Source organism: Rhinoderma darwinii, chromosome 2, assembly GCF_050947455.1.
Source record: "Rhinoderma darwinii isolate aRhiDar2 chromosome 2, aRhiDar2.hap1, whole genome shotgun sequence".
In the NCBI taxonomy this organism is placed as follows: domain Eukaryota; kingdom Metazoa; phylum Chordata; class Amphibia; order Anura; family Rhinodermatidae; genus Rhinoderma; species Rhinoderma darwinii.
This window is the reverse complement of record NC_134688.1, coordinates 357872373-357896809: the sequence shown is the minus strand read 5'-3', so window position 1 is coordinate 357896809 and position 24437 is coordinate 357872373. Positions and strand designations below refer to the sequence as shown.

Genomic DNA, 24437 nt, shown 5'->3' with positions numbered 1-24437 from the left:
TCAAAATCTCAAACATTACAAAATACGAAAGGGCTGAAAAATATGATTCTCAGTGTCTACAAATCTTTTCAGCTCCAATTACCAAGTTGTATGGGTTAGAGGAAACTACTTTTATGCTCACAACAAACTATAACACAAACACATTGATATATTGCTATGACAGGATGAATGATCAACTATCGCGATCTCATCAATAACATTAATAGCATATAAGTTACATGTGCCATCAATGCCATAATGTAAAAGCCAATTTTATCAATTTCTATCCACGTCATGACACGAAAGAGCGTGACAGACGCTGATGGATCTGATCAACAGATCAACGCAGAGATCGATCAGGGATTTGTCGTTATAACCTATGGAGTGGTCATCCAAAACAACAACCTCCACAGACCAACCATAACTGACAAGTCTAGAAAACATCCATCTAAAATACCAAGTGTATCGCTAGCTTAAAGAGGCTCTATCACCAGATTTTGCAGCCCCTATCTGCTATTGCAGCAGATAGGCGCTGCAATGTAGATTACAGTAACGTTTTTATTTTTAAAAAACGAGCATTTTTGGCCAAGTTATGACCATTTTTGTAGTTATGCAAATGAGGCTTGCAAAAGTCCAAGTGGGTGTGTTTAAAAGTAAAAGTCCAAGTGGGCGTGTATTATGTGCGTACATCGGGGCGTTTTTAATACTTTTACTAGCTGGGCGCTCTGACAAGAAGTATCATCCACTTCTCTTCAGAACGCCCAGCTTCTGCCAGATCACTGCTGTGACGTCACTCACAGGTCCTGCATCGTGTCAGACGAGCGAGGACACATCGGCACCTGAGGCTACAGTTGATTCTGCAGCAGCATCAGCGTTTGCAGGTAAGTAGCTACATTGACTTACCTGCTAACGCCGAGGCTGCTGCAGAATCAACTGAAGCCTCTGGTGCCAATGTGTCCGACACGATGCAGGACCTGTGAGTGACGTCACAGATCTGCACTGCCAGAAGCTGGGCGTTCTGAAGAGAAGTGGATGATACTTCTTGTCAGAGCGCCCAGCTAGTAAAAGTATTAAAAACGCCCCGATGTACGCACATAATACACGCCCACTTGGACTTTTACTTTTAAACACACCCACTTGGACTTTTGCAAGCCTCATTTGCATAACTACAAAAATGGTCATAACTTGGCCAAAAATGCTCGTTTTTTAAAAATAAAAACGTTACTGTAATCTACATTGCAGCGCCTATCTGCTGCAATAGCAGATAGGGGTTGCAAAATCTGGTGACAGAGCCTCTTTAAAGAGTACATATCGCTGCACATAGGGGCAACAGTTTGATTAGTAACATCATTCGCCTCTTCAAAAAGCAATAATTTCCTAAATGCATGGAAGTTAAACAAATGCAAAAATACTTCAGTATGATTGAGCAGTCGCATGTGGCGTATTTGCCTTGTAAAAATAGGCTCCGGAAAACTGTATAATGCCCAATAAGAACTATATTCTGCAACTCAGTCAGATTTCTCGCATTGCAGAATATATTTTTCCCATAGTCTTACATTGTAAAGAAATGCAAAGCATGTACGCCACATGTGACTGCACCCAAACGTACTTTCATTATGCAAATACCGACTCTCCACAGCAGTCCAGACCCTTACGTCTCATGCACACGGGCGCGCCGGTAATCACGGTCCGCGATTACGGGCATGGCTAGCCGCGGACTGCCATCCACATTTTTGGCCTGTGCTCCCATACAAAGCATGGGAGCACAGTCCCCGTAAAAAGCAAAAGATAAGACATGTCCGACGGCCAGGACACCTCCTCGCAAATATACGGGAAGGTGTCCGTGGTCAATAGAAATTAATGGGTCCATAATTGCGGACCATAATTACAATCCACAATTACAGATGAAATCTACGGTCGTGTGCATGGGGAGGCCTTATTCGGTGCCCTGCGACTAACCACAACTCCACACGGCAGAAAACAATCTGACAACGTGCGATCTTGCTGGTCATTGGTCATTGCGAGAGCTCACGTTCGGTCTCAAAGAGGCCTATATACTGTGTTAATATAGCAGTTACCGATCAGTAACTACTGTACTAACGCCTACTGATCGGTAAGGCTGGGTTCACACGACCTATTTTCAGACGTAAACGAGGCGTATTATGCCTCGTTTTACGTCTGAAAATACGGCTCCAATACGTCGGCAAACATCTGCCCATTCATTTGAATGGGTTTGCCGACGTACTGTGCCGACGACCTGTCATTTACGCGTCGTCGTTTGACAGACGACGCGTAAAAGGACTGCCTCGTCAAAGAAGTGCAGGACACTTCTTTGAAACTTAATTTGAGCCGTTCTTCATTGAATTCAATGAAGAACAGCTCAAATGATCGGCCGTCAAAGACGCCTCGCATAATGCGAGGAGGAGCTTATACGTCTGAAAACAATCTGTCTTTTCAGACGTAAAAGCCAGTTCTCGTGTGCACATACCCTAAGTTTTATATTAATACAGTAGAGAGAGCTCTTAAGCTGGTCATACACTTTCAATAGCGTTTGGCCAAGTGTGCATCTATTTTTAATAGGGAGAAAAATCGCTGCCAGACCTCTCTGGCAGTGGCAATCTACTAAGAAACAAAAGAATCAGTTGAAGTTCAACAGTCCAATGCCGAGAGTCGGACCTCCATGGGCCTGATATTGATGACCTATCCTAAGGATAGGTCATAAACATCAAAGTCAGTGAAAACCCCTTTAAGGCCCCATGCACATGACCGTATTTTTGCCCACCCGTAAATACTGGCGTAAATACGGGTCCTTGGTCACACGTATTTGACACGTATTGCACCCGTATATACGGACCCGTTTTCTCTGCAAAATTGCACTGTATTAATCGGCAGCACTTCTCTCTATCAGTGCAGGACAGAGAGAAGGGACAGCCCTTTCCGTAATAAAAGTAAAAGAAATTCATACTTACCCGGCCGTTGTCTTGGTGACGCGTCCCTCTCTTGACATCCAGTCAGACCTCCCTGGATGACGCGCAGTCCATGTGACCGCTGCAGCCAGTGATTGGCTGCAGCGGTCACATGGGCTGTAACGTCATCCCAGGAGGCCGGACTGGAGGAAGAAGCAGGGAGTTCTGGGTAAGTACGAACGTCTTTTTTTTTTTTTTTTACAGCTTTATCTATTTTGTGGTCGGCAGTCACTGTCCCTGGTGCTGAAAGAGTTACTGCCGATCGTTTAACTCTTTCAGCACCCTGGACAGTGACTATACACGGACGTCGCCTAGCAACGCTCCCGTAATTACGGGTGCACACACGTAGTCACCCGTAATTACGGGAGCCCCATAGACTTCTATGGGCCTGCACGTGCCGTAATTACGACCTGAAATAGGACAGGTTCTATATTTTTCAACGGCCCAGGCACCTTCCCGTAAGCATACGGGGAGGTACCCGTGGCCAATAGAAGTCTATGGGCCCGTGATTACGGGCGTTTTTACGGTCATGAGCATGGGGCCTAACAGATACATCTGACAAATAAGCAGTCTAAAACAACTAAACTGTCAAAGAAATGAAGATTACTGACCGACCAAGTTATATTTAATATAGAAATTTATATTTTCTACAAGAAAAATAGCATCTGCTACGCACTTTGGGAAGAGCGGATAAGGATACCTGGAAAATGCAATGTTACTTGCCAAGCATCAAGCCACTGTGAAAAGACTAGATCTCAATAACATTTCTTTCCATCTAGTAGCTATTGCTACTGCAATGTCACCGCTATTCCGAGTATTACAAATTGCCAAGCATGATAATTTTACTAATTTCCGTCCTCTATTCGAATATTAATTAAAAGACATGTGAACAAGACTTTGTTTAGAGTTGGCCTAGCTTTACTTCGGCCTTTGCACAATGCAGCAATTGTGCGGCCACTGCTGAAAAATTACTGCAGCTATAGGCAGTGCACGTGCCATACATCATGCGCTGGGAAAGCAAATGGTACTATTAGTCAAAACTACGTATGCATAACTAATATCAATACATCAACAGCTTAACGGCATCTGAAAGGCTAACCGCGAATAAAACATATGGACAAATTGCTGCCTGAAACAAGAGGCAACGTGTTAATCCTAATCTGTATGCTATACAACTATGAATTACACAATTTGCTTCTAAAAGGGTTGTCCACTACCGGATCAGTGGACAGCGGTAGTACATGCCGGAAGCAGTTGGCTCCGACCACAGATTAGCGGTTGAGCTGCAGCTCTGCCTCTACTCAAGTGAATAGGAGCAGAGCTGCAGTCCTGCAGCATTTCCGCTATGCTATGTACAGAGCCAACTCCTTCCAGCTTCACACATCTCACAACGGGCAATAACATGCAGTGCCCGCAGGCACAAAATGGATGTTATATTTTTTAAAAAGTAAAATATATCTATTTTTTTTATAAAATATGGAAGCCCAACGTGTTTCCCGAAAAAACCAAGACCAAATATATGTAGGTTGGAAGTAGGGATCCATGATGCATCGAAACTTCTACACTGTTTCGATACCGTGCACCCTGAAACGGTTCAATACCGTTATTTCATTTATTTCGATACTCAGCTGTGCGGCCGCACAGCTTAGCATTGTAACACATGAATGTACTTCGAGTGGGACTGCGGCTGTGTGATACAGCCATTGCGCCGTTCCCGAGTCCTGACAAGAGCGCACACGGTCAGCATGATGTGATGCGGCTGGCGCTGCACTAACGATTGACGACACTGAAGACAGAACATGGAAGGCGCAATACAAGACACCCCCATGTTCTCGGTCTTCAGCGCCTGCGCCGCCGCTCATTAGTACCCAACTGGGCGTTGTAAAGAGAAGTCTATGACGCTGACCAATCAGGTCAAAAGCTAAAAAAAAACGCCCAGTTGGGCATTAAGAAAGTCATTAGCATAAATCTAAAATAGGTCATAACTGTGAAAATTGATTGTTTTTTCCAAATAAAAAAAACACTGCTGTAATCTACATTACAGCGCCGATCACATTATGTAGAAGATAGGCCACTTATAATGTGGTGACAGAGCCTCTTTAAAGAGACTGTCAACAGTTTATTAATTCCCTATCAAATCAAGCGCCATGATGCTGATAACTACAATGTAATTGGTTTAAAAAAAACTAAACGCTTATTATTTGCAAAGTTATGAGCATTTTTCTAAATATGCTAATGTAATCTAATAGCCAAATAGGAAGCGACTTTTTCTTTTCACTCTGGGCAGTGTAAGGTTTTCTGTATGACGCTGTCCAATCCTCATACAGCTTCTCCCCCTTCCCTGCCCAGCAACACAGTGTGATCATATAGAATACAGCTTCCATTCCCGACTGTATATTCAACTGGCGGCATCTCAGATTGTGTCACAGCTAGAACTGCGATCCTGGTACCATATGAAAGATTAGATTAGAAGTGATCCCCCTTCCCTCCAGCTTTAGTCTCTTACACTGTGTGAAGCAGCTTCATGCTGATAGGACAGCATCAGAGGCTGTGAAGTAGCTCCACCTCAGGAGAAGCGCTGCAGTTACCTCCCACTTGTCTAATAAAGGCTCATTTACATATTTAGAAAAAAGCTCGTAACTTTTAAAATAAACGTTTTGGGAACCAATTTTCACTAGCATGATCAGTGTGACAGCGCCTATTACATTAGCTAGGCGATAGGGCATTACTAAACTAGTGACCGATCCTCTTAAAGGCCCTTTTACATGGGCCAATTATCAGGCACACAATCGTCCACAGAACGCTTGTTGCCGATAATTGTCCTGTGTAAGCAGGGAGACGTGCTGCTGACATTATAATAAAGTATGGGGACGAGCTATCGGAGTAACGACCACTCATCCCCATACTAGCTCCTTGTGAATGGAGCAAACGAGTCTCGTTGATCGGCGCTCGTTTACACGTATGGACAGGTGATACCTATCCATTGGGTAGGTGATAAATGCTAGATCTGTGGGGGTCCGAGTGCTGGGACCTCACCAATCACGACATCCTGGTCCTCAACCGCAAGGCCACGGCTAGGAGGTGTTTGAATGGGTGGGTGGGTGGTCAGGCATGTGTGAAGCCGCTCCATTCACTGTCTATGGCACTGACAAAAACAGCCGAGTGGACCCTCACTAGTCTAGGATTTATCACCTGTTTAGTGGAGAGGGGATAAATCCTTCTTACCTGAATACCCCTTTGACTTCAACAGTAATGATCATTTTCATATAAATGTACCATTGCCAAAAGATCGAATTGTATTTTTACTAAACAACTAGACTTGCTGAATACTATAATTTTGCCAAATATCCACCAGTCAACCCATATGTCCTGTATTATGAAAAGTTTCGGAGTCCTGTCATCCCTGCCGTTTGAGCCCTTAGATCAATAGTGACCACGGCATTAAAAATATTAGACAAAGGAATCCTCGGTTAGCCCATCGGCAAGACACAATCATGGGATGCTGATAGACCCCTGCTGCCATGGCAGGCTTTCATAAGAATTTGCCTAATAGGCAATTCCAGAGTCATGACCTAATAGCTTGCTTGGCAATAATACATAGTAACATAGGTCTAAAATAGGCCCCCAGGTCTGTCATAAGAATTTGCCTAATAGGCAATGCCAGAATTATAACCCAATAGCTTGCTTGACAATAATACATAGTAACATAGTATGTAAGGCTTATGCTGCAATGTCGATCCAGAGGAAGGAAAAATCCAAGCTTTCCCACCTTAGGTAAAAAAAAACAACAACCTTCCCTACTTCAAATCTGGCAATCAGAATAAATCCCGGTATCTACTAAGATATTTCAAAAGAATTACATAAGCCATCGCGGCTTCAAGTCCCCTAGCACATTGCTTCTGAATCTTTTCTACTGGGCCCTCACCAGAACATGGTGATGTCTAGGCCTCACAATTGGTGGAATTTATAATTTTTCTCCAGAATTCAGTAGAACATTAAAATAATTACAATAGGTGTCCGTAACGTTGCTAAATCAGATTGCTACAACGAAAGAAATCTCTTTGCAGCATATAAAAACCTGTCAAAACTGCCTCCCCAGCTGGCACCTCACCAACAACTGGCAACTATTGAGGTCTGCCTCACTCTTTGAAAAGCACTGCCCTAGTCAGACACAATCCCTGACTGGTGAGATTGCCACTTGCAGCCAAATTCAGGCGGGGACAGGGAAACAGTGCAGGGGTAGTCAGGGTTCCAGAAAGTGCCAACCTGGCTGAGCTAGGCTGCTTCCGTAACTTCCGTAGAAGTGAATGGGAGTTACGTAGACAGCATTTCAGTAACGCCCGTTTCAGTAACACCCGTTTCAGTAACACCCATCACTTTCATGGGAGTTACCCGATGCAACGAACAGCTAACCAGTTGGGGACTGCGTCAAGGGATCACCCTTTCCTTGAGATAGACGTGGGTTCCAGCTATGGAAACCGGTACCCATCAGATATTTATGGCATACCCTATGGATATGCCATTACTGTCAGAGATGAAAATAAATAATTTATAAAAAAAACAAAACACTTTATTTAAAAAAATAATTCTCCATAAACTAAAATTAATTGTTGGTACAGCCACAATTGTAACAAGTTTAATAAAATTAACCTAAATATTAAATATTGTTTAAAAAAAATAAAAAACCAGATGGCAAATTTGCTATTTCTTTTCCATTCCCCCTTAAAAAACAGAATTTATAAAAAGGAGTCAATAAAAAAAAACCCATCCTGCAAAATACAAGCTTTCATACGGTTACATCGATGGATATATATAAAAAAAAACAAAAAAAAAAAAACAACTTATGTCTCTTAGAGTGTGGAGACGCAAAGGACTTCCATAAAACAGGTTTACTGTGCATGTACTAAAACGTAAAAACTATAGAAATGTGGTATTGCCGTACTACTATCAAACTGTAGACTTTACACAGCTACACTGAAAGGAAAAAAATAAATATAATTATGGTTCTTGGAATGAATTAAACAAAAAAAATAATAATCTAGGTCGGTCCTTAAAAGCTATGCAAACTCTCTCAGGCAATTGTTTTTTTCAATAAATCAATGTCTTATTTCAAAATTAACAACTTCATTGGATTTGATGTTTTTACTTTTTGAGATACAGCTTCTATGTATCCTGATTACATAGAAGCTGTAACTTGCCATTAAAAGTTGAATCCGTCAGATCTGCAGGACTGACTTGCTTCTGTGAATGCTGGTCCTGCGTGTGATCCCGCTATTAACTGGATCACCTAAGCAGTGAGGATACATAGAAGCTGTCTCTCAAAAAGAAATGTGATTTTTTTATTTATTTTTTAAATAATTAAAAAGTAATTCAAAATTAACCCCTTAGTGGCCATTTTTCGTCTACATAGCTGTATGAGGACTTGTTTTTTGTCGGATTAGTTGTACTTTTTAATAGCACCATTTTTGGGTACATATAATTTTTTTATTAACTTTTATTAACTTTTTTTTTGGGGGGGGGGGGGGGATTATAAAAAAAACTGAAATTCAGGCATTGTTCCATGCGTTTTTAAATTGACGCCGTTCACTGTGCGACGTAAATAACATGTTACCTTTATTCTATTGGTCGGTACGATTACGGCGATACCACATATGTAGAGGTTTTTTATGTTTTACGATTTTTGCACAATAAATACACTTTGGAACTAAAATCATTTGTTTTTGCATCGTCGCTTTCCAAGAGCCGTAACTTTTTTATTTTTCCATCAATGTAGTGATTTTTTGGGCTTGTTTTCTGCGGGACGAGACGTAGTTTTGATTGATACTGTTTTGGGGTGCATGGGACTTATTGATTCATTTTTATTATGACTTTTTTGGGGGGCAATGGGAAAATTTTTTAATTTCGCCATTGTTTTTTGGACGGTATTCACCTTGCGGTTTAAATTACATATTAACTTTATTAATGGAGTCATTACGGTCACGGCGATACCATATATGTGTACTTTTATTATTTTTTTTACACTTTTACTAAATAAAAACACTTTTTATGGAAAAAAATGGATTTTTTTACTGTAACTTATTATTAATCTTTATTTCACATGTATTATTTATTTCACTAGTCCCACTAGGGGACTTTACTGTGCGATCTTCAGATCGCTGCTATAATGCTCTGGTATACTTCGTATACCAGAGCATTATTGCCTGTCAGTGTAAATCTGACTGGCAATCTGTTAGGATGCGCCGGAGGCGCGTCCTAACAGGCATATGTCCATGGCAGACCTGGGGGATTTTATCAAGCCCCCGGCTGCCATGACAACCCATCGGAGACCCGCGATTGCATTCGCGGCCCGCCGATGGGTGACAGAAGGAGCTCACTCCCTCTGTAAACAAAGTTAAATGCCGCGGTCGCTATTGACGGCGGCATTTAATGGGTTAAACGGCCGCGATCGAAGTTTACTTCGATCGCGGGCGTTGGAGCAGGAGCTCAGCTGTCATCAGACAGCAGAGCCCCGGCTCCAGCCTGCACGGGAAACCCGTGCAGGACTTAAGACTAGGCTCACGTGAAAAGGCGTCAGCCTAGCCTAAGGCCCCTTAGTGACTCACGTGAAAAGGCGTATTGGTGGTCACTAAGGGGTTAAATAAAACTGATATATATAAAAAAACCTGCCTTCAAAACTGTACATAGCCTTTCAAGTGTTCCTAAACTTTCAGGTGTTTTATGCATGAGTACATGAGGAATAAAACTATTTCCGGCCATTATATGACATGTATATAGCCTTTCTAAGCAGTTTTCCTCTCTGCAGACTCACTTATTTTCATTTCTCCCTGAGGTAGAGGGTGGAGTCAAACTGATATCAGATCTGCCATCATTGCAGACACGAATGTACGGCCCCAATCCCTTTGTAGCACATTCTCAGAAACAGCAGAAGAATGGAAGAGATTATAGAACAGAAATGAGCAGTGTAGATGTGAAACCAGCACTGGGGTGAGACATAATACTAACTAGAAGCTGATGCAGCGTCTGGGTCTCTCTCTCTATCTATCTTTTATCCTCCTGCCTTTTGGGCTGCCACTATGAACATTATATATTGGTGTCTTCAGCTGAAATACTGTTTATGGCTAGCCTAAGCATTAAAAGGAGACAACATTTACTGAACATCTATTCATATTTGACAACGCATATGTTTCCTACGTGCTTACATATGTGTAGAATTTATGATAAAATAAAACAATGAATAACAAGAATCCAACAATGTCTGCTTCAAATTTTAAACGGTAGGCATCAATATTTTAGGATTGCTTCATTTAAACTGCTGTAGAAGGAATAGATTACCTGTGCTCCTTATGCTCGAGAAGTTGGCAGTCACGACAGGTTAGTCTATCACAAGTTTCACAGAACAATTTGAGATGCTCCTGTTTATGGACGGGGCAGAAAACTGGTCGCTGCCCTGAAGCTCCCACAGAGTCTAGAGAAAAGTAACATTTTGCATATAAATGTTTTACTGAAATGGCAATTTATCTAACACAAATAAATATATATTTGTTTATACAAAATTGACATGGACAAACACATTAAGGCTATATTCACGACAGCGAAAAAAATGGCCATTAAAAACTGACCAACTGTCAGTTTTTCATGGCCATTGTGCATCAGTGTGTCTCCAAATATTCATCCATTTCCAGTCCGTCAGTCCGTTTGTCATCCATTCTTCATGGGCATTAAAAAAAAAATAGAAAAAAAAAGGATGGATTTAATTTATTGGTTTTGTTATCCAAATCCCCTGGAAACACCACAGTTCCCATGTAGATAGTGCTGCAATTACCCTGTAGATAGTGCCACAGTGCCCACATATAAAGTGCCAATGCCCTCAGTGTCACACTGCCCATGTTGATAGCGCAACAGTGTCCCCTGTAGAATGTCACAGCCCCATATAGCGCCACAGTGCCCACGTAAATAGCACCACCTCCCCTGTAGAAAGCACCCCCGTAAATTACACCACCCCCTGTAGATAGCACCCCATATCCTATTTTTTGACAGCCAGTTTTCATGGGGCGTTAAAAAAACGGCTGTGTAAATGCACCCATAGAACTCTATTGTTCTGAAAACAGCTGTGCGACGGTCCTTACGAAAACGGACGTCGCACGGCCGTTTTTCACTGTGAATGTAGCCTTATTGCATGTCCTCGAAATCCCAACGACTTTGCTCTAAGTTACAGAGAGAGACAGAGGGCCCTGAGAGAACTGTATGCTTTGCATAAATCACATGCTCATCCATCGTGCAAGGGGATATTCAATAATGGCAACAACACTAATTGCTCAAATCTAGCGTGACCCAACGTAATCCTAGTGAGGACGCTATTGTTTTAAAGTGCATTCACCAATGGTCTCAATAAGAATTTTCATACTGTAAGGCGGAGTTCACACAGGGCGGATACGCAGCGTATCCGCCCTGTGCACCGCAGAGAATTCCGGGCGAAAAACCACAAACTGTGGTGCAGTTTTTCACCCGGAACGTCCGCTGCAGAAAACTGCAGCACTTGCCGGCCTGCTAGGATGACGTTTCATTCCCAGGAGACCGCTGCAGCCAGTCATTGGCTGCAGCGGAGGTCACATGGGATGAAGAGTCATCCCAGGAGGCCGGAAAGTGCTGCAGTTTTCTGCAGCGGACGTTCCGGGTGAAAAACTGCACCACAGTCATCTAGGCCGACATCCTGGGATGATGTTTCATCCCATGTGACCGCCGCTACAGCAGTCACACGGGATGAAACGTCATCCCAGGAGACCGCGCTGGAGGGAGGAATACAGACTTCGTAAGTATGAGGGTTTTTTTTTTCCCAAGCTGCGTTTTTTGCGTCGAAATCGCTGCGAACCTGCCGCAAAAAACGCAACTGCTATTTGTTGAGGAATTTACCACCCGCAACAAATAGGGAAAACCTGCAACAAATAAGAAGCGCTGAAGCAAATCCAATTGATATGCTGCGGAATATAATTCTGCACCGCCAGTCAACTGCTGAGCGGTCTTTCCGCTCCGTATTTATGCAGTGTGCGGATGAGATTTGTTTTATCTCATCCACGTTGCCGTTACTGTATTTGCTGCGGATTTTCCACAATGTATTCAGTTGCGGAAAAACCGCAGTATTTACACAACGTATGTAACTGACCCTTATTGCGGTAACTGCAGCCATGGGTAGGGGTGATAAGAAATACTAAGAACACAATATTAATGGGCTCATGTGAACATCTTTTTGCAAAAGACACTATAATCTAACACGAATATGTCTTGCAACTCTCCAATGAAATCCGCCCTGATGACCGCCTCCCCAGCGGTTATTGACTTCCTGTATCATCGATCACTCTCTCTGTACATGTAATAGTCACAATCTATGTGGTCACCAGTAGTTATTCTACCCAGGAAAGTATGTGGTCTAAGGGGTGTGCTGCCTAGAAGCGTCAAAAGGCTGGAGCTTCAGCCAGAGCTCTGACCAATCACATTTACTGTTGCTCAGCAATCACACGACGGGACAGTCAGCGGTCAGAATTTTAAGATTAGGCGCCCGACCTAACCCATTGATTTTCGTGGGTTCATGCTGTGATATTTTGTCCGTCAAATATGACTGAGCCTCCGACGCAGATGTGAATAGAGCCTAAGATACACATTAAATTTAGCCTGATAACAGGGTAAAAAATTTATTATACAATTACTAAAAATATAAATATTACTATATTTCTATTATCATTCAAAAATGACCGGTATAAAGACCTTTAAAAAAAAAAAAAAAAGAAATTAAAAAAAAAACAAAAAACATTAAGACAAAAACTTGTCAAACGGATCAGGTGAAAATAAAGAAGGGGTCCGCACAATACCTCAAGGAAACAATGCTATCCATGTAGCTTTCTCCTACCTTAAACAAGCACTCCAGCAAGTTTTTTTGTCTTTTCTGCATATATCATGCCAACTCACCAAAAATATTCTAGCAGCGTCATTTGTTTCTTCCCAGATTATCCTCGTATTTGTACCCTTTCATTATGGGCAGCTGTGTCATGTGATCTCAGTCTGACCACCAAAATAAACTAAGCTCTGGTATGTAGACACCAGGACAGTGCGGCTTACAGCAAAGCAAGTGAAGTGTTAGAAGACTGCCCACCCCCCCCCCCCCCCCTCTCTGCCTCTGCAAAGCCAGAGGCATCATGGGAAATGTATTCTGCATTAGGGGAACCATATCAGAGGGGAAGGAAACAAGATGGCCGACAACTAAATGGCACATCAACTAAAATAGGAATATACAAGGCGCACACAGAAGCCTCTACATTATTTTTAATAACAGTCTAAAAAAAACAAAAAACTTGAAGTGCTTCTTTAATTACAGAAAGGGAGATTACACCTTTTTACGCTTTCAAAATAAAGTTTTATGTAAATACATCATAAAATTTGGATAATGTAACAGTTATACAATTTTCTAACAGTTTCAAGAGGCTGAACCCTTGTACAGCTATTTATGGTCTCAGCTGACAAGTGTATCCAATTGTATCTAGTCTAGACAATACTTTGCAAGATCAATAATCTATTCTCCAGACTACATTTTACCTACACGAATGCTATTCCCACTTTTTTTTTTATCCCCATGTAGTAGATTCGTTTTAGGCGCCATGCACACAACGCTAGTGGTTTTGCGAGGCGAAAAGCCACATATCCATTGCGGTCCATTTGTCTGCAAGAAAAACTTTTGTTGCGGATCTGTGAACACATATGACAAATGGATACACAACCAAAGAATTCATGACACCAGTTTGTGAAAACGCAAATCCGGACTGTAAAATGACTTGTCCTGACTTTTTGCGGCCTGGATTCACGGCCCCCACACAGATCCATGAACACATCACGGTCGTGTGCATGGGGCAATAGAGATGTATGGGTCTGTGTGCTAGGCGCAAAACTGCAGATAGCACACAGACAAAAACTACGGTCAAGGGCATGAGGTCTTCTCCAGATGCAATACTTTCTGTGGACTGATCCTATAATAATAATAATAAATTATTCTATTCACATGAATGTTTTTATGCACGGACACACGGATGCCGATTTGCAGATGAAAACTTCCCAAAAGTCAATAGGGACAAAAAATAAAATCGCATCCATTTTAGGGATCTGAAAAACCATCAGTATTGGATCCGTATTACAGTTGGGACAATAAATGTTGTAATTTTTAAGGTTCACATCACGTTTACAGCCTTCCGTCGGTTGCATATGTCAGGAGGACTCCCAATGTATACTTCTGAAGGATGGCCAGGGCATCGGAATCGCTCTGGCCTGGGACGACGGTACTGGAGAAGAAATTCCGATGCTCTGACCAGGGACTCCATATTTTAAGGCCCCTGATATCACTGACCATATATAGACAGTGATGTCAGGTGGTTCTCCAGGGCTGCAATCCCCAGGCTAAACGCTACCCGATCCTCTTCCTGGGGATTCCGGACCTGAGAAAACGTATTGTTTAACGTATGCCTTTGACAGATGGCACAGTGGTGGCATTAGTCAAGAATAGGCTCCCATGTTTAAAAAACGTATGCCGCATGGCAACATTTGTGTGTGATCCCTCAGGATGAAATAGAATAGTGTACTACGCTATTCCATCCTCCGAAATAAAAAGGTTTATCCATGTATACCAGCCCCAGAGAACAAAAGTACACTCTTTGGGTCTCCGTTGGGCAAATGGAGCCCTATGGACACATTTGGGTCGGGAGCTTCCCCGACATACACGCTAAACGTTGGTTTAAAACGTGATGTGAACTAGGCCTAAGAGGATGTACGGATGTAATAAATGAATCGAACTTGAATCGAATATGGACAAACGGTGGTAATACAAATATGCTTAGGAACCCAATGCGGATGAAAATATGCCCATTTATAACGGTTTTCTGGAGGTAATACGGCCGTTCTTTTTTTAACGGTTGTGTGAATAAGGCCTAAAGCAAAGTATCAGGACAGAAGACTGGTTGTAATGCTGCTGAGGCTTTTAGCTCACACAGTATTGCCTAGACTTGGTACAAAGGTATCAACTTCTGAGCTGTCAGCAGAACTAGAACTGCACGTTTTCAGCTTCTGAAACTTAGAATATCTCGGACAGCAAACCGGAACGTTGAAATTGATGAGGAATTGAAACCATATATATTAGAAAGTTGCACAACTTTATTTTACAAACATTTGAATTCAGATATTAGTTGCTGGTTTAAAATAAGATTGTGACAGAGAACCATTAAGTTATCGATAGATTAATCTTACCTGAAGAAACATCTTCTTTATTTGTGATGATGTGGTCCTTAGTGAATTTAACCCTTTGATGTGCTTCTATACATGTCTTACAAAGCCATTCCCCACATTCCGAACAAAGCCCAACAGCGCTTGCATTGTCTTCACAACTTGTACAACCCTAGTTAAAAACAAAAGCACACAAGAGAAAAGATGGCATATAAGATGCTATAAACACGAAGGCCACAATTTTTGGATACATCATCTTCTAATATACTGAGGGGGTTGGTCAAGGAAAATGTGATTCTGATGTTTAGATATTAACACGTGAAATTACCTGCTCCGGTTATTATGGTTGTGGGAATAACCGATGTGTGTGTAATTTGTTTTCATGTGACTTGTTTATATATAATTTTTTTTTTTATTGTGTCCTATTACTCATGCAGTGATTATTTACTCCAGCGGTCAAAACAACTGGTCAAATAACTGGGGTCCATAAAAGAATAATAATATTTCTTGGTACTTCTGTGAAGGTAGTCATGCGTGACTGGAACGATGAATGGACAATTACTGTGCGCAAGACCAGACCTACCAAGTGTAAGGCCGTGTTCACAAAGGGCGGATACGCTGCGTAAAAGCACGCAGCATATCCGCCCTGTGCACCGTAGGGATTTCCGGCCGAAAAAGCTTAAAGAGGCTCTGTCACCAGTTTATAACTGCCCTATCTTCTACCTAATCTAATAGGCGGTTTAAATGTAGATATGTTTTTTGTTGTTTTTATTTAAAAAGCATTTATTTTTTACAAAGTTATGAGAATTTTAAGTATTATGTAAATTTGTTCTTAATGCCCAAAGTGGGTGTTTTTTTTACTCTTGACCAAGTGGGCGTAGTAAAGAGAAGTGTATGGCGCTGCCCAAAACAGCGTCATACTCTTCACTTCTCCAGGCTGGAGGCAATGTCCGGTCATTCTCCCATCGCTTGTGTCAAGGAACTACGGGAGTGATAGCACAGGGTGCTGTGGACTAAGCTGGACATGAATGAAGAGAAATGTATGACGCTGATTTGACCAAGTGGGCCTAGAAAAGAGGCGTGTATGCCGCCGACCATAGTAAAAAAAACTCACTTGGGCATTAACAACAAATTTGCATAACACTTAAAATGCTCATAACTTTGTCAAAAATAAACGGTGTTTAAAAAAAACAAAAAAAAAACAAAAACACATTTATCTACATTAAAGCACCTATAAGATTAGGTAGAAGATACAGAAAACTGCAGCTCTTAACCTCCTGGGATGATGTTTCATCCCAGGAGACCACTGCAGCCTGTGATTGGCTGCAGCGGACACATGGGATGAAACGTTATTCCAGGAGGCTGTGCTGGAGGGAGGAACAGACTTCTGGGTAAGAAGGAGTTGTTTTGTTTTTTTCTGAGTCACACACTGCAGGTCAATTTGAGCATTTTATCTGCTCAGTATTTACGCAGCGTGTGGATGACATTTGTTTTATCTCATCCACTTCGCTGCTACTTTATTTGATGTGGATTTTCCGCAACAAATTCTGTTGCGGAAAAACCACAGTATTTACGCAAAGTGTGAACTGACCCTTACTGATACAAGGGCAGGTTAAAATAGCAGTTCCCGGGAAGATCTGTATTTTGCACCTGTGCAACCTCCCTCTATGTAGCATTGTGGCTTGTCTGCATCCTGCTGGGAACTGGTGTTTGAACCTGCCTTTGACTTTTTTCAGTGATTTTAAATGGATTGTCTCAAGATTAAAAGCTATCCCCTAACCACAGGTTAGGCAACAACAAGCCTATTGGTGGGGGTCCGACCGCTGGGACCCCCACCGATCACAAGAACGGGGTCCCAGTACTCCGAATAAATGAAGCGACAGGCCGTGTATGCGCACTGCTTCTCCATTGATGGTCTATGGGACTGCCGGAGATGGCCAAACGCTGTACTCTGCTATCTCTGGTAGTCCCATAGACAACGAATGGAGAAGCAGTGCGCATGCGCGACCTGCCGCCTCATTTATTTGAAGTAACTGGACCCCCGGTCTCGTGATCGGTGGGGGTCCCAACGGTCTGATCCCTACCGATCAGCATGTTATCAACTATCCTGTGGTTATGGAATAACTTTTAATCTTGAGACAACCTCTTTAAGTAAATTGAATTCCTTTTCAAGTGAAGTATTTTTAATCAAGACTATTAGCAAAGTTGTTTTTATTAGTTTCTGCCTTCTTATACTTCTTAAAGAGGATCTGTCACTAGTTTAATAATGCTAATCTAATAGGCGCTACCACGCTGATAATGCTAGCAAAAATTGTCCCAAAAAGATTATTTTAGAAGTTATGAGCTTTTTTTCTAAATATGCAAATGAGCCTATGCTTGACAAGTGGGTGTTAACAGCGGCGATTCTCCTGAGGTGGAGCTACTTCACAGGCTCTGACGCGGTCCTATCAGCATGAAGCTGCTTCACACAGTGCGAGACTGAGGCTGGAGGGAACGGGGATCACTTCAAAGAGCCATATCTCTGGCTGTACACCACCTAGAACAGTGGCATATGAAAAATGAGATTCTAATCTTTCATATGGCACCAGGATTGTAGTTCTAGTTGTGACACAACCGGAGGCATCACCAGTTGAAAACAGTCGGGAATGGAAGTTGTATACTATATGATTACGCTGCATTTCTGGGCAGGGAAGGGGGAGAAACTGTATGCTGATTGGACAGAGTTATACAGAAAACATTACACCGCCCAGAGTGAAAAGAAAGAGTAACCTCCCATTTGGCAAGTATAGCCAAATTAGCGTATTTCGAAAAATGCTCATAACTGTTCAAATCAACGTTTTTGAAAACAAGGTCAAACTTTGTTCTAAAGTCACATTGAGCTGGATTGCTGGGGTTCCTAACCTCACAAATATAACCAGATTTTGCTCAATACAAATTCATTAATGACGCATTTAAATAATAAAAATGGACACACACACACAAGACTGATTCAGGTGGTCATACCTGTTCATACTTTTCATTGGTGCTGCTTGGTGATTCAGAGTTGTCTCTCACAAAGTAATTATCCACTAGGTCGATTTGCCGGCATTCTTGTCTGCAAACTGGACACCTTATTACGCCAACTATAACAAAACCAGAGATAAACAAGTTACAACTAAGCAATGTGTAAAGGACTGTATTGTTTAGCGTACACTTTTACAAGCATAATAACGCTCAAATATGCTCTCAATAAATGCACGATTGTTTTTCGTTTTTTTTTATTAAGGTCGGGAGCTCCGAATCTCCTGTTCTTCAGAGTTTGGCCTCTTTCGAACGAGTGTACTTTACATTCATAATCCACCCGTTTTTTTCTGTCCGTAATACAGAGCCAATGTTAGTCAATGTTGATGCAATCCTGGCCAAAATATTAGACTGAAAGTTGATGGGTGCATCAACTGACACCCTTCCATTACACTTATCCAGATCCAAATCCATTTGTTATATCGATATATTGGAGAGAAGTAAGTGACAGAGACGGTGATTCTCTGCTTTATTGAAGAAAAAAAAAAAATACAATTCCATTAACAATCTTTCAAAAGGGGAGTAGGCTTGAACTTTTGCCAATCGTTTACAATAGTCCATTGGCTCTATCTCAGCCAACTACACACAATGGGAGTTGCTTTTGCTGAGCCAATCACAAGCATGAAAGGCTTTTTACATGTAAGAGACTACAATTTCCCATAAACATGCAATGTCGCGGACTGATTATTATAATGTCTTCCACAGCTACCATATCACCAGCCTATTCCCCATAACAACAATGGTAAACAAACTGTATTCCCACACGATATGGGGGCGGCAGTTTCAAAAGAATTGGTAAATATTTAGCTATATTCTCCATAACAAGGAATAAATATTAACTAAGGCGGGATTCACACGACAGATTCCCGGCCGGGTGCTGGCCGTTCATAAATCGGCCGGCACCCGGCTGCATTAGGAATAATAGACCCCTAATGGGGCTATTCACACGACCGATTTTTGGACGGCCGGGAAAACCGGCCGTCAAAAAATAGGACATGCTCTATTTTCGGCCGGGTGCCCGGCCCCCATAGAAGTCTATGGGGCCGGGTAATACACGGCCATCACCGGAATGTGTTCCGAGTGATGGCCGGGTCTACCGTCGCTCGCGCACACTCTCTCCTCCTCCTCACAGTGCAGAGTGCATGTGAGGAGGAGGAGGGTCTTTTATTGCTCGCTGTAGGAGTCGGAATCCCCAGCCGGGGATTGGGGATTCCGCTACAGAAGTGCGTGACTGCACTGTCCATATATGGACACAGCGAAGTCACGCACTTCTGCAGGGAATCCCCGACTCTATGGCCGGGGATGCCGCTACAGGAGAAGTGCGTGACCGCACTGTCCATATATGGACACAGCGAAGTCACTCACTTCTGCAGCGGAATCCCCGACTCTATGGCCGGGGATGCCGCTACAGGAGAAGCGAGTGACTGCACTGTCCATATATGGACACAGTGACGTCACTCTTCTGAAGCGGAATTCCCGACCTGTGGCAGGGAATTCCTCTTCAGGAGAAGTCAGTGACTACACTGTCCATATATGTCCATTGAAGTCAGTGACTTCTCCTGGAAGGGGGGGGGGTGGGTGCAACCTACAAGGGGCAGGGCGGGTGGCATCGCCTACAGGGGGCTGGGCGGCGTCGCCTACAGGGGGCTGGGCGGCGTCGCCTACAGGGGGCTGGGCGGCGTCGCCTACAGGGGGCTGGGCGGCGTCGCCTACAGGGGGCTGGGCGGCGTCGCCTACAGGGGGCTGGGCGGCGTCGCCTACAGGGGGCTGGGCGGCGTCGCCTACAGGGGGCTGGGCGGCGTCGCCTACAGGGGGCTGGGCGGCGTCGCCTACAGGGGGCTGGGCGGCATCGCCTACAGGGGGCTGGGCGGCATCGCCTACAGGGGGCTGGGCGGCATCGCCTACAGGGGGCTGGGCGGCATCGCCTACAGGGGGCTGGGCGGCATCGCCTACAGGGGGCTGGGCGGCATCGCCTACAGGGGGCTGGGCGGCATCGCCTACAGGGGGCTGGGCGGCATCGCCTACAGGGGGCTGGGCGGCATCGCCTACAGGGGGCTGGGCGGCATCGCCTACAGGGGGCTGGGCGGCATCGCCTACAGGGGGCTGGGCGGCATCGCCTACAGGGGGCTGGGCGGCATCGCCTACAGGGGGCTGGGCGGCATCGCCTACAGGGGGCTGGGCGGCATCGCCTACAGGGGGCTGGGCGGCATCGCCTACAGGGGGCTGGGCGGCATCGCCTACAGGGGGCTGGGCGGCATCGCCTACAGGGGGCTGGGCGGCATCGCCTACAGGGGGCTGGGCGGCATCGCCTACAGGGGGCTGGGCGGCATCGCCTACAGGGGGCTGGGCGGCATCGCCTACAGGGGGCTGGGCGGCATCACCAACAGGGGGCTGGGCGGCATCACCAACAGGGGGCTGGGTGGCATCACCAACAGGGGGCTGGGTGGCATTACCTACCAGGGGGGCTGCAGCATTATCTACAAAGGGCTGTGTGTGGCAACAAATTTAAATGAAATTCATCCGATTTTAACGGACAGGGAAAAAAAAAAGGATGCAAATCGGGTCCAAATCGGCCGGTAAAAACGGCAACTCGGAACTGAATCGGAACGGATGCAAACCGGATGCAAACCGGCCGGGAAAAATCGGCCAAAAACGGCCGATTTTCCCGGCCGACACTCGGACCCTGTCGTGTGAATGAGGCCTAAGGCATAAAAACTATTCTGCAGACAATTTAAAGAAACAGATGATTCTTCAAAGAAAATGGCTTCCCTCATACAAGATGGAGTCACATTACCATACTTTCAAAATGGAGTCACAATCAGATTTTACTCACTTTCACATGCACTACTATGATCCCTATTGTGGATGGAAAAGGTCCATTGAAGTCTATAGATATTGCTTAAAATACGGATGCATCCGTATTTGAGCTGTGTGTCATCAATATTGCATCTGGTTTTCTAAGGGGCTATCTTGTGTCATTTCATTATCTCCCTAGAGGATAGACCATCAGTATTATGGATCTTTCAGGATATGTACACAGAGGGCGGATTAGCTGCGGATTTTCCTTTCGGATTTGCAAACGCAAAACAGTAGAAGCAAAGTGAATGAGATTCCAACAAACTTTATCCAAACGTTGCAGAAAAAAAAAACAACTGCAGACAATACATGCATGAACTGACAAGCGGTGAAATTTTTTTAATCCGCGTGTCAACGTTCCAGATTTTCACTGCGGATTCCACTCTTTTCAATGAGAGGGATGAAATCCACAACAAACACCACGGTGAAATCCGTAGGCAGATTTTTCGCTACGTGTAAACATAGCCTAAAAAAAGTGGGTCACAATCAGGTGGTCCGATTCAAACATGATCCTGCCCCATGGCCACATTTGCAGTGAATTTTTTTTTTTTTAGGGTGTATTCAGCTGCTGCAGTTCAGGAGTGGCTAAACTCGCATATTAAAAAAATAAAATAAATAAAAACATCCAAAAGCCACATGCAGTTTTGCTGCAATTTGGGGTGTTTTCTGATTAATCAAAAACCACATCAAAGTACGGTTTTTGGATCTGGTATTAACCCCACCTCAACATCAAAATACACTCCTAATGTTCATTAATTCAATAATCAAACTAAATATTCTTCATTAAAATTTTCCTACCATTTTGCTGCTGTGGAGTCTGTGCAACTACTTCACCTAGCTGGTTTCCTGCACATTCTGACATAAAATTGACATAGTCATCTCCAAAATCGTATCTCCCTCTCCCTTGTCTGAATTTAGGTGTAGGTCTATATGGGACAGAAAAATTCCAGTGAAAATCCACCTGGGCATTTCACCGCAAATCCGCAACAAATCCATAAAAATAGCCATATATGTGTAACATGCAGATTTTGCTGTGAATTTGCCGATTTCATCCCTCAATTAAACAGAAAAAAAAGGGCAATTTGCACACCAGGTAAATTTCCTGCATGTAAATTTTCAGCAACGGGTGGATGAGATTAATTAAAATCTCATCCACTTTGCTAGTACTGTAATACGCTGCAGATTTTCCACCCGCAAATTCGGACAAGAAATCTGCAGAGGATGTGCCACGTGTGAACATACCCTAAGAGGTAGCAGCAGGGAGGGGATGAGGCAGATCAGATTGTGGAGAGGGAAGAAAGTGTTCAGTGAGGGCAGATTACACAGGCTGTCAATGTAGAGAAAACTGTACAGGATAAAGCTGTGCTAGTACATGAGCTAGTGAAGGCAGCAGCATCATCATCATCGTGGATTCACAGCACTCACATCCAACATGTATTACAGGGAGGGACACATCCACTATAGGGTTAAACTAGTAGCAGGTAGTAAACGGAATATCAGGGAGTCTGAAAATGAAAGGCGGTAGGTCTGAAACTTAGTGCAACTTTGTTAACTTCAAATAACTCCCACTAACCTGTAAAAATATGCCAAAGGTATCCATAAGGTATGTTCACACGTAGCGCAAACACTGGATTTTCTGCAACAAATTTCATTACGGAAAATCTGCAGCGTAATACAGTAGCAGCAGAGTGTAAAAGATTTGAACAAATCATCATTACGCTGCGTAAAAAATACGCAGAAAAAAAACTTTCAGAAATTGACATGCGGTGCAGTTTTTCAATCCGCATGTCAATTAATGCTTCAGAATCGCTGCTTTTCTGTTGAAGGTTTTCCCCTTTGATTTCAAATAGAAGGTGTTGCAATTTTTACAGCGGAAAAGCTGGGATTCCGCCGCAAAAATATAAACTCAGAAAAAGAAATTATTATACTTAGGGCTTATTCAGACGAACGTATAATACGTCCGTGCAACGCGCGTGATTTTCACACGCCTCGCACAGACCTGTTAGACAATGGGGCCGTGCGGACTGTCCGTGAGTTTCACGCAGCGTTTCCGCTGCGTAAAACTCACGACATGTCCTTATATTTGTGCGTTTTTCGCGCATCACGCACCCATTGAAGTCAATGGGTGTGTGAAAATCACGCGCAGCACATGGAAGCACTTCCATGTGACGCGTGTGATTCGCGCAACAGCAGTAAAAACTATGACTGAAAACAGAAAAGCACCACGTGCTTTTCCGTTTACAAACATACAGTGTCATAATGATGGCGGCTGCGCGAAAAGCACCATATGATCATGACACACGGAGCGGTTATGTACCTTTTGCGCGCACAAAACGCAGCGTTTTTTGCGCACACAAAACTCACACGCTCATGTGAATCCGGCCTTACCCATATTTCCCTGCTTCTACATCCAGCCCGTGCCTCCAGGGATGCCGTTTCATCCTGTGTTACTGCTGCAGCCAATCATAAGCTGCAGCAGTCACATGGGATGAAATGTCATCCCAGGAGGCCAGACTGCAGTACATCAGAAAAACACAGCCATGACTAGAGCTTTTTATTTTTATTCTACCTGCTGTATCGCGCAGCAGACATTCCAGACGAAGAACTGCACCACGTTTTTCGTCCGGAATTCCCTTCGGGCTCCAGGGCAGATACACTGACTAAAAGTACATTGTATCTGCCCTGTGTGAACATACATTAAAAGGGGTTACCAGGTGAAATAAAATTCCTATTGCCCTTTTTTGGTGTTTGAATGCTGTAAATAATCCCTAAACCTCTCGGTGTGCTAAAGAGGTATTCCCAGCTAAAATAGGTCACTACTCCTGACATGCCTATTTCAATAAATACCTGTATCCCCTATGAAATACCAATCTTAGAACTCTGCATAGTGCCATTCCTCGGTTATTCCACCTAGAAATATATAAATAAAATTGAAAAACTGGTTGTGTCCCTACAGTCTCACTCTGTCAGCAATCATTGGTCATTGCCAGCCTGTGCAGAGACACAACCCCAACTGGTAACACCCAGATGGAATGGTTTTCATACATTTCTAGGAGGTATAACAGAGGAATGGCACAACACAGAGTTTTAAGAAAAGATGCTCCAGAATTGTTATTTCATGGGGAATATAAGAATTTGCTAAAACAGACATGTTCGGAGAGCAGACAGGTCCACTATAATTTAGCTATTGGATATACACCAATCTTCAGAACGGGTGTACCCGACCATGCCCGGTAATGGGGGGCACCAGTTTGCTCTGCGGTTTTTAGATGACCCCCATACTGGCGGAAAACGTGGATTCCATAGCTGGCAAATAGCCCA

At 43.5% G+C, this 24437-nt stretch overlaps 1 protein-coding gene across 4 annotated transcripts in view; it reads right to left on the bottom strand.

The window, feature by feature from the left end:
* Positions 1–24437, bottom strand: part of TRIM33 (tripartite motif containing 33) — a 116838-nt gene that overhangs the window by 59222 nt on the left and 33179 nt on the right. For all 4 annotated transcript variants that reach the window (XM_075853819.1, XM_075853821.1, XM_075853820.1 and 1 more), the window contains exons 2-4: positions 18204–18322; positions 15225–15372; positions 10278–10410 (exon numbers count right to left, since the gene is read on the bottom strand). In XM_075853819.1, coding sequence (XP_075709934.1) covers positions 10278–10410; positions 15225–15372; positions 18204–18322 — 400 coding nt within the window. The remainder of the gene's footprint in view (positions 1–10277; positions 10411–15224; positions 15373–18203; positions 18323–24437) is intronic.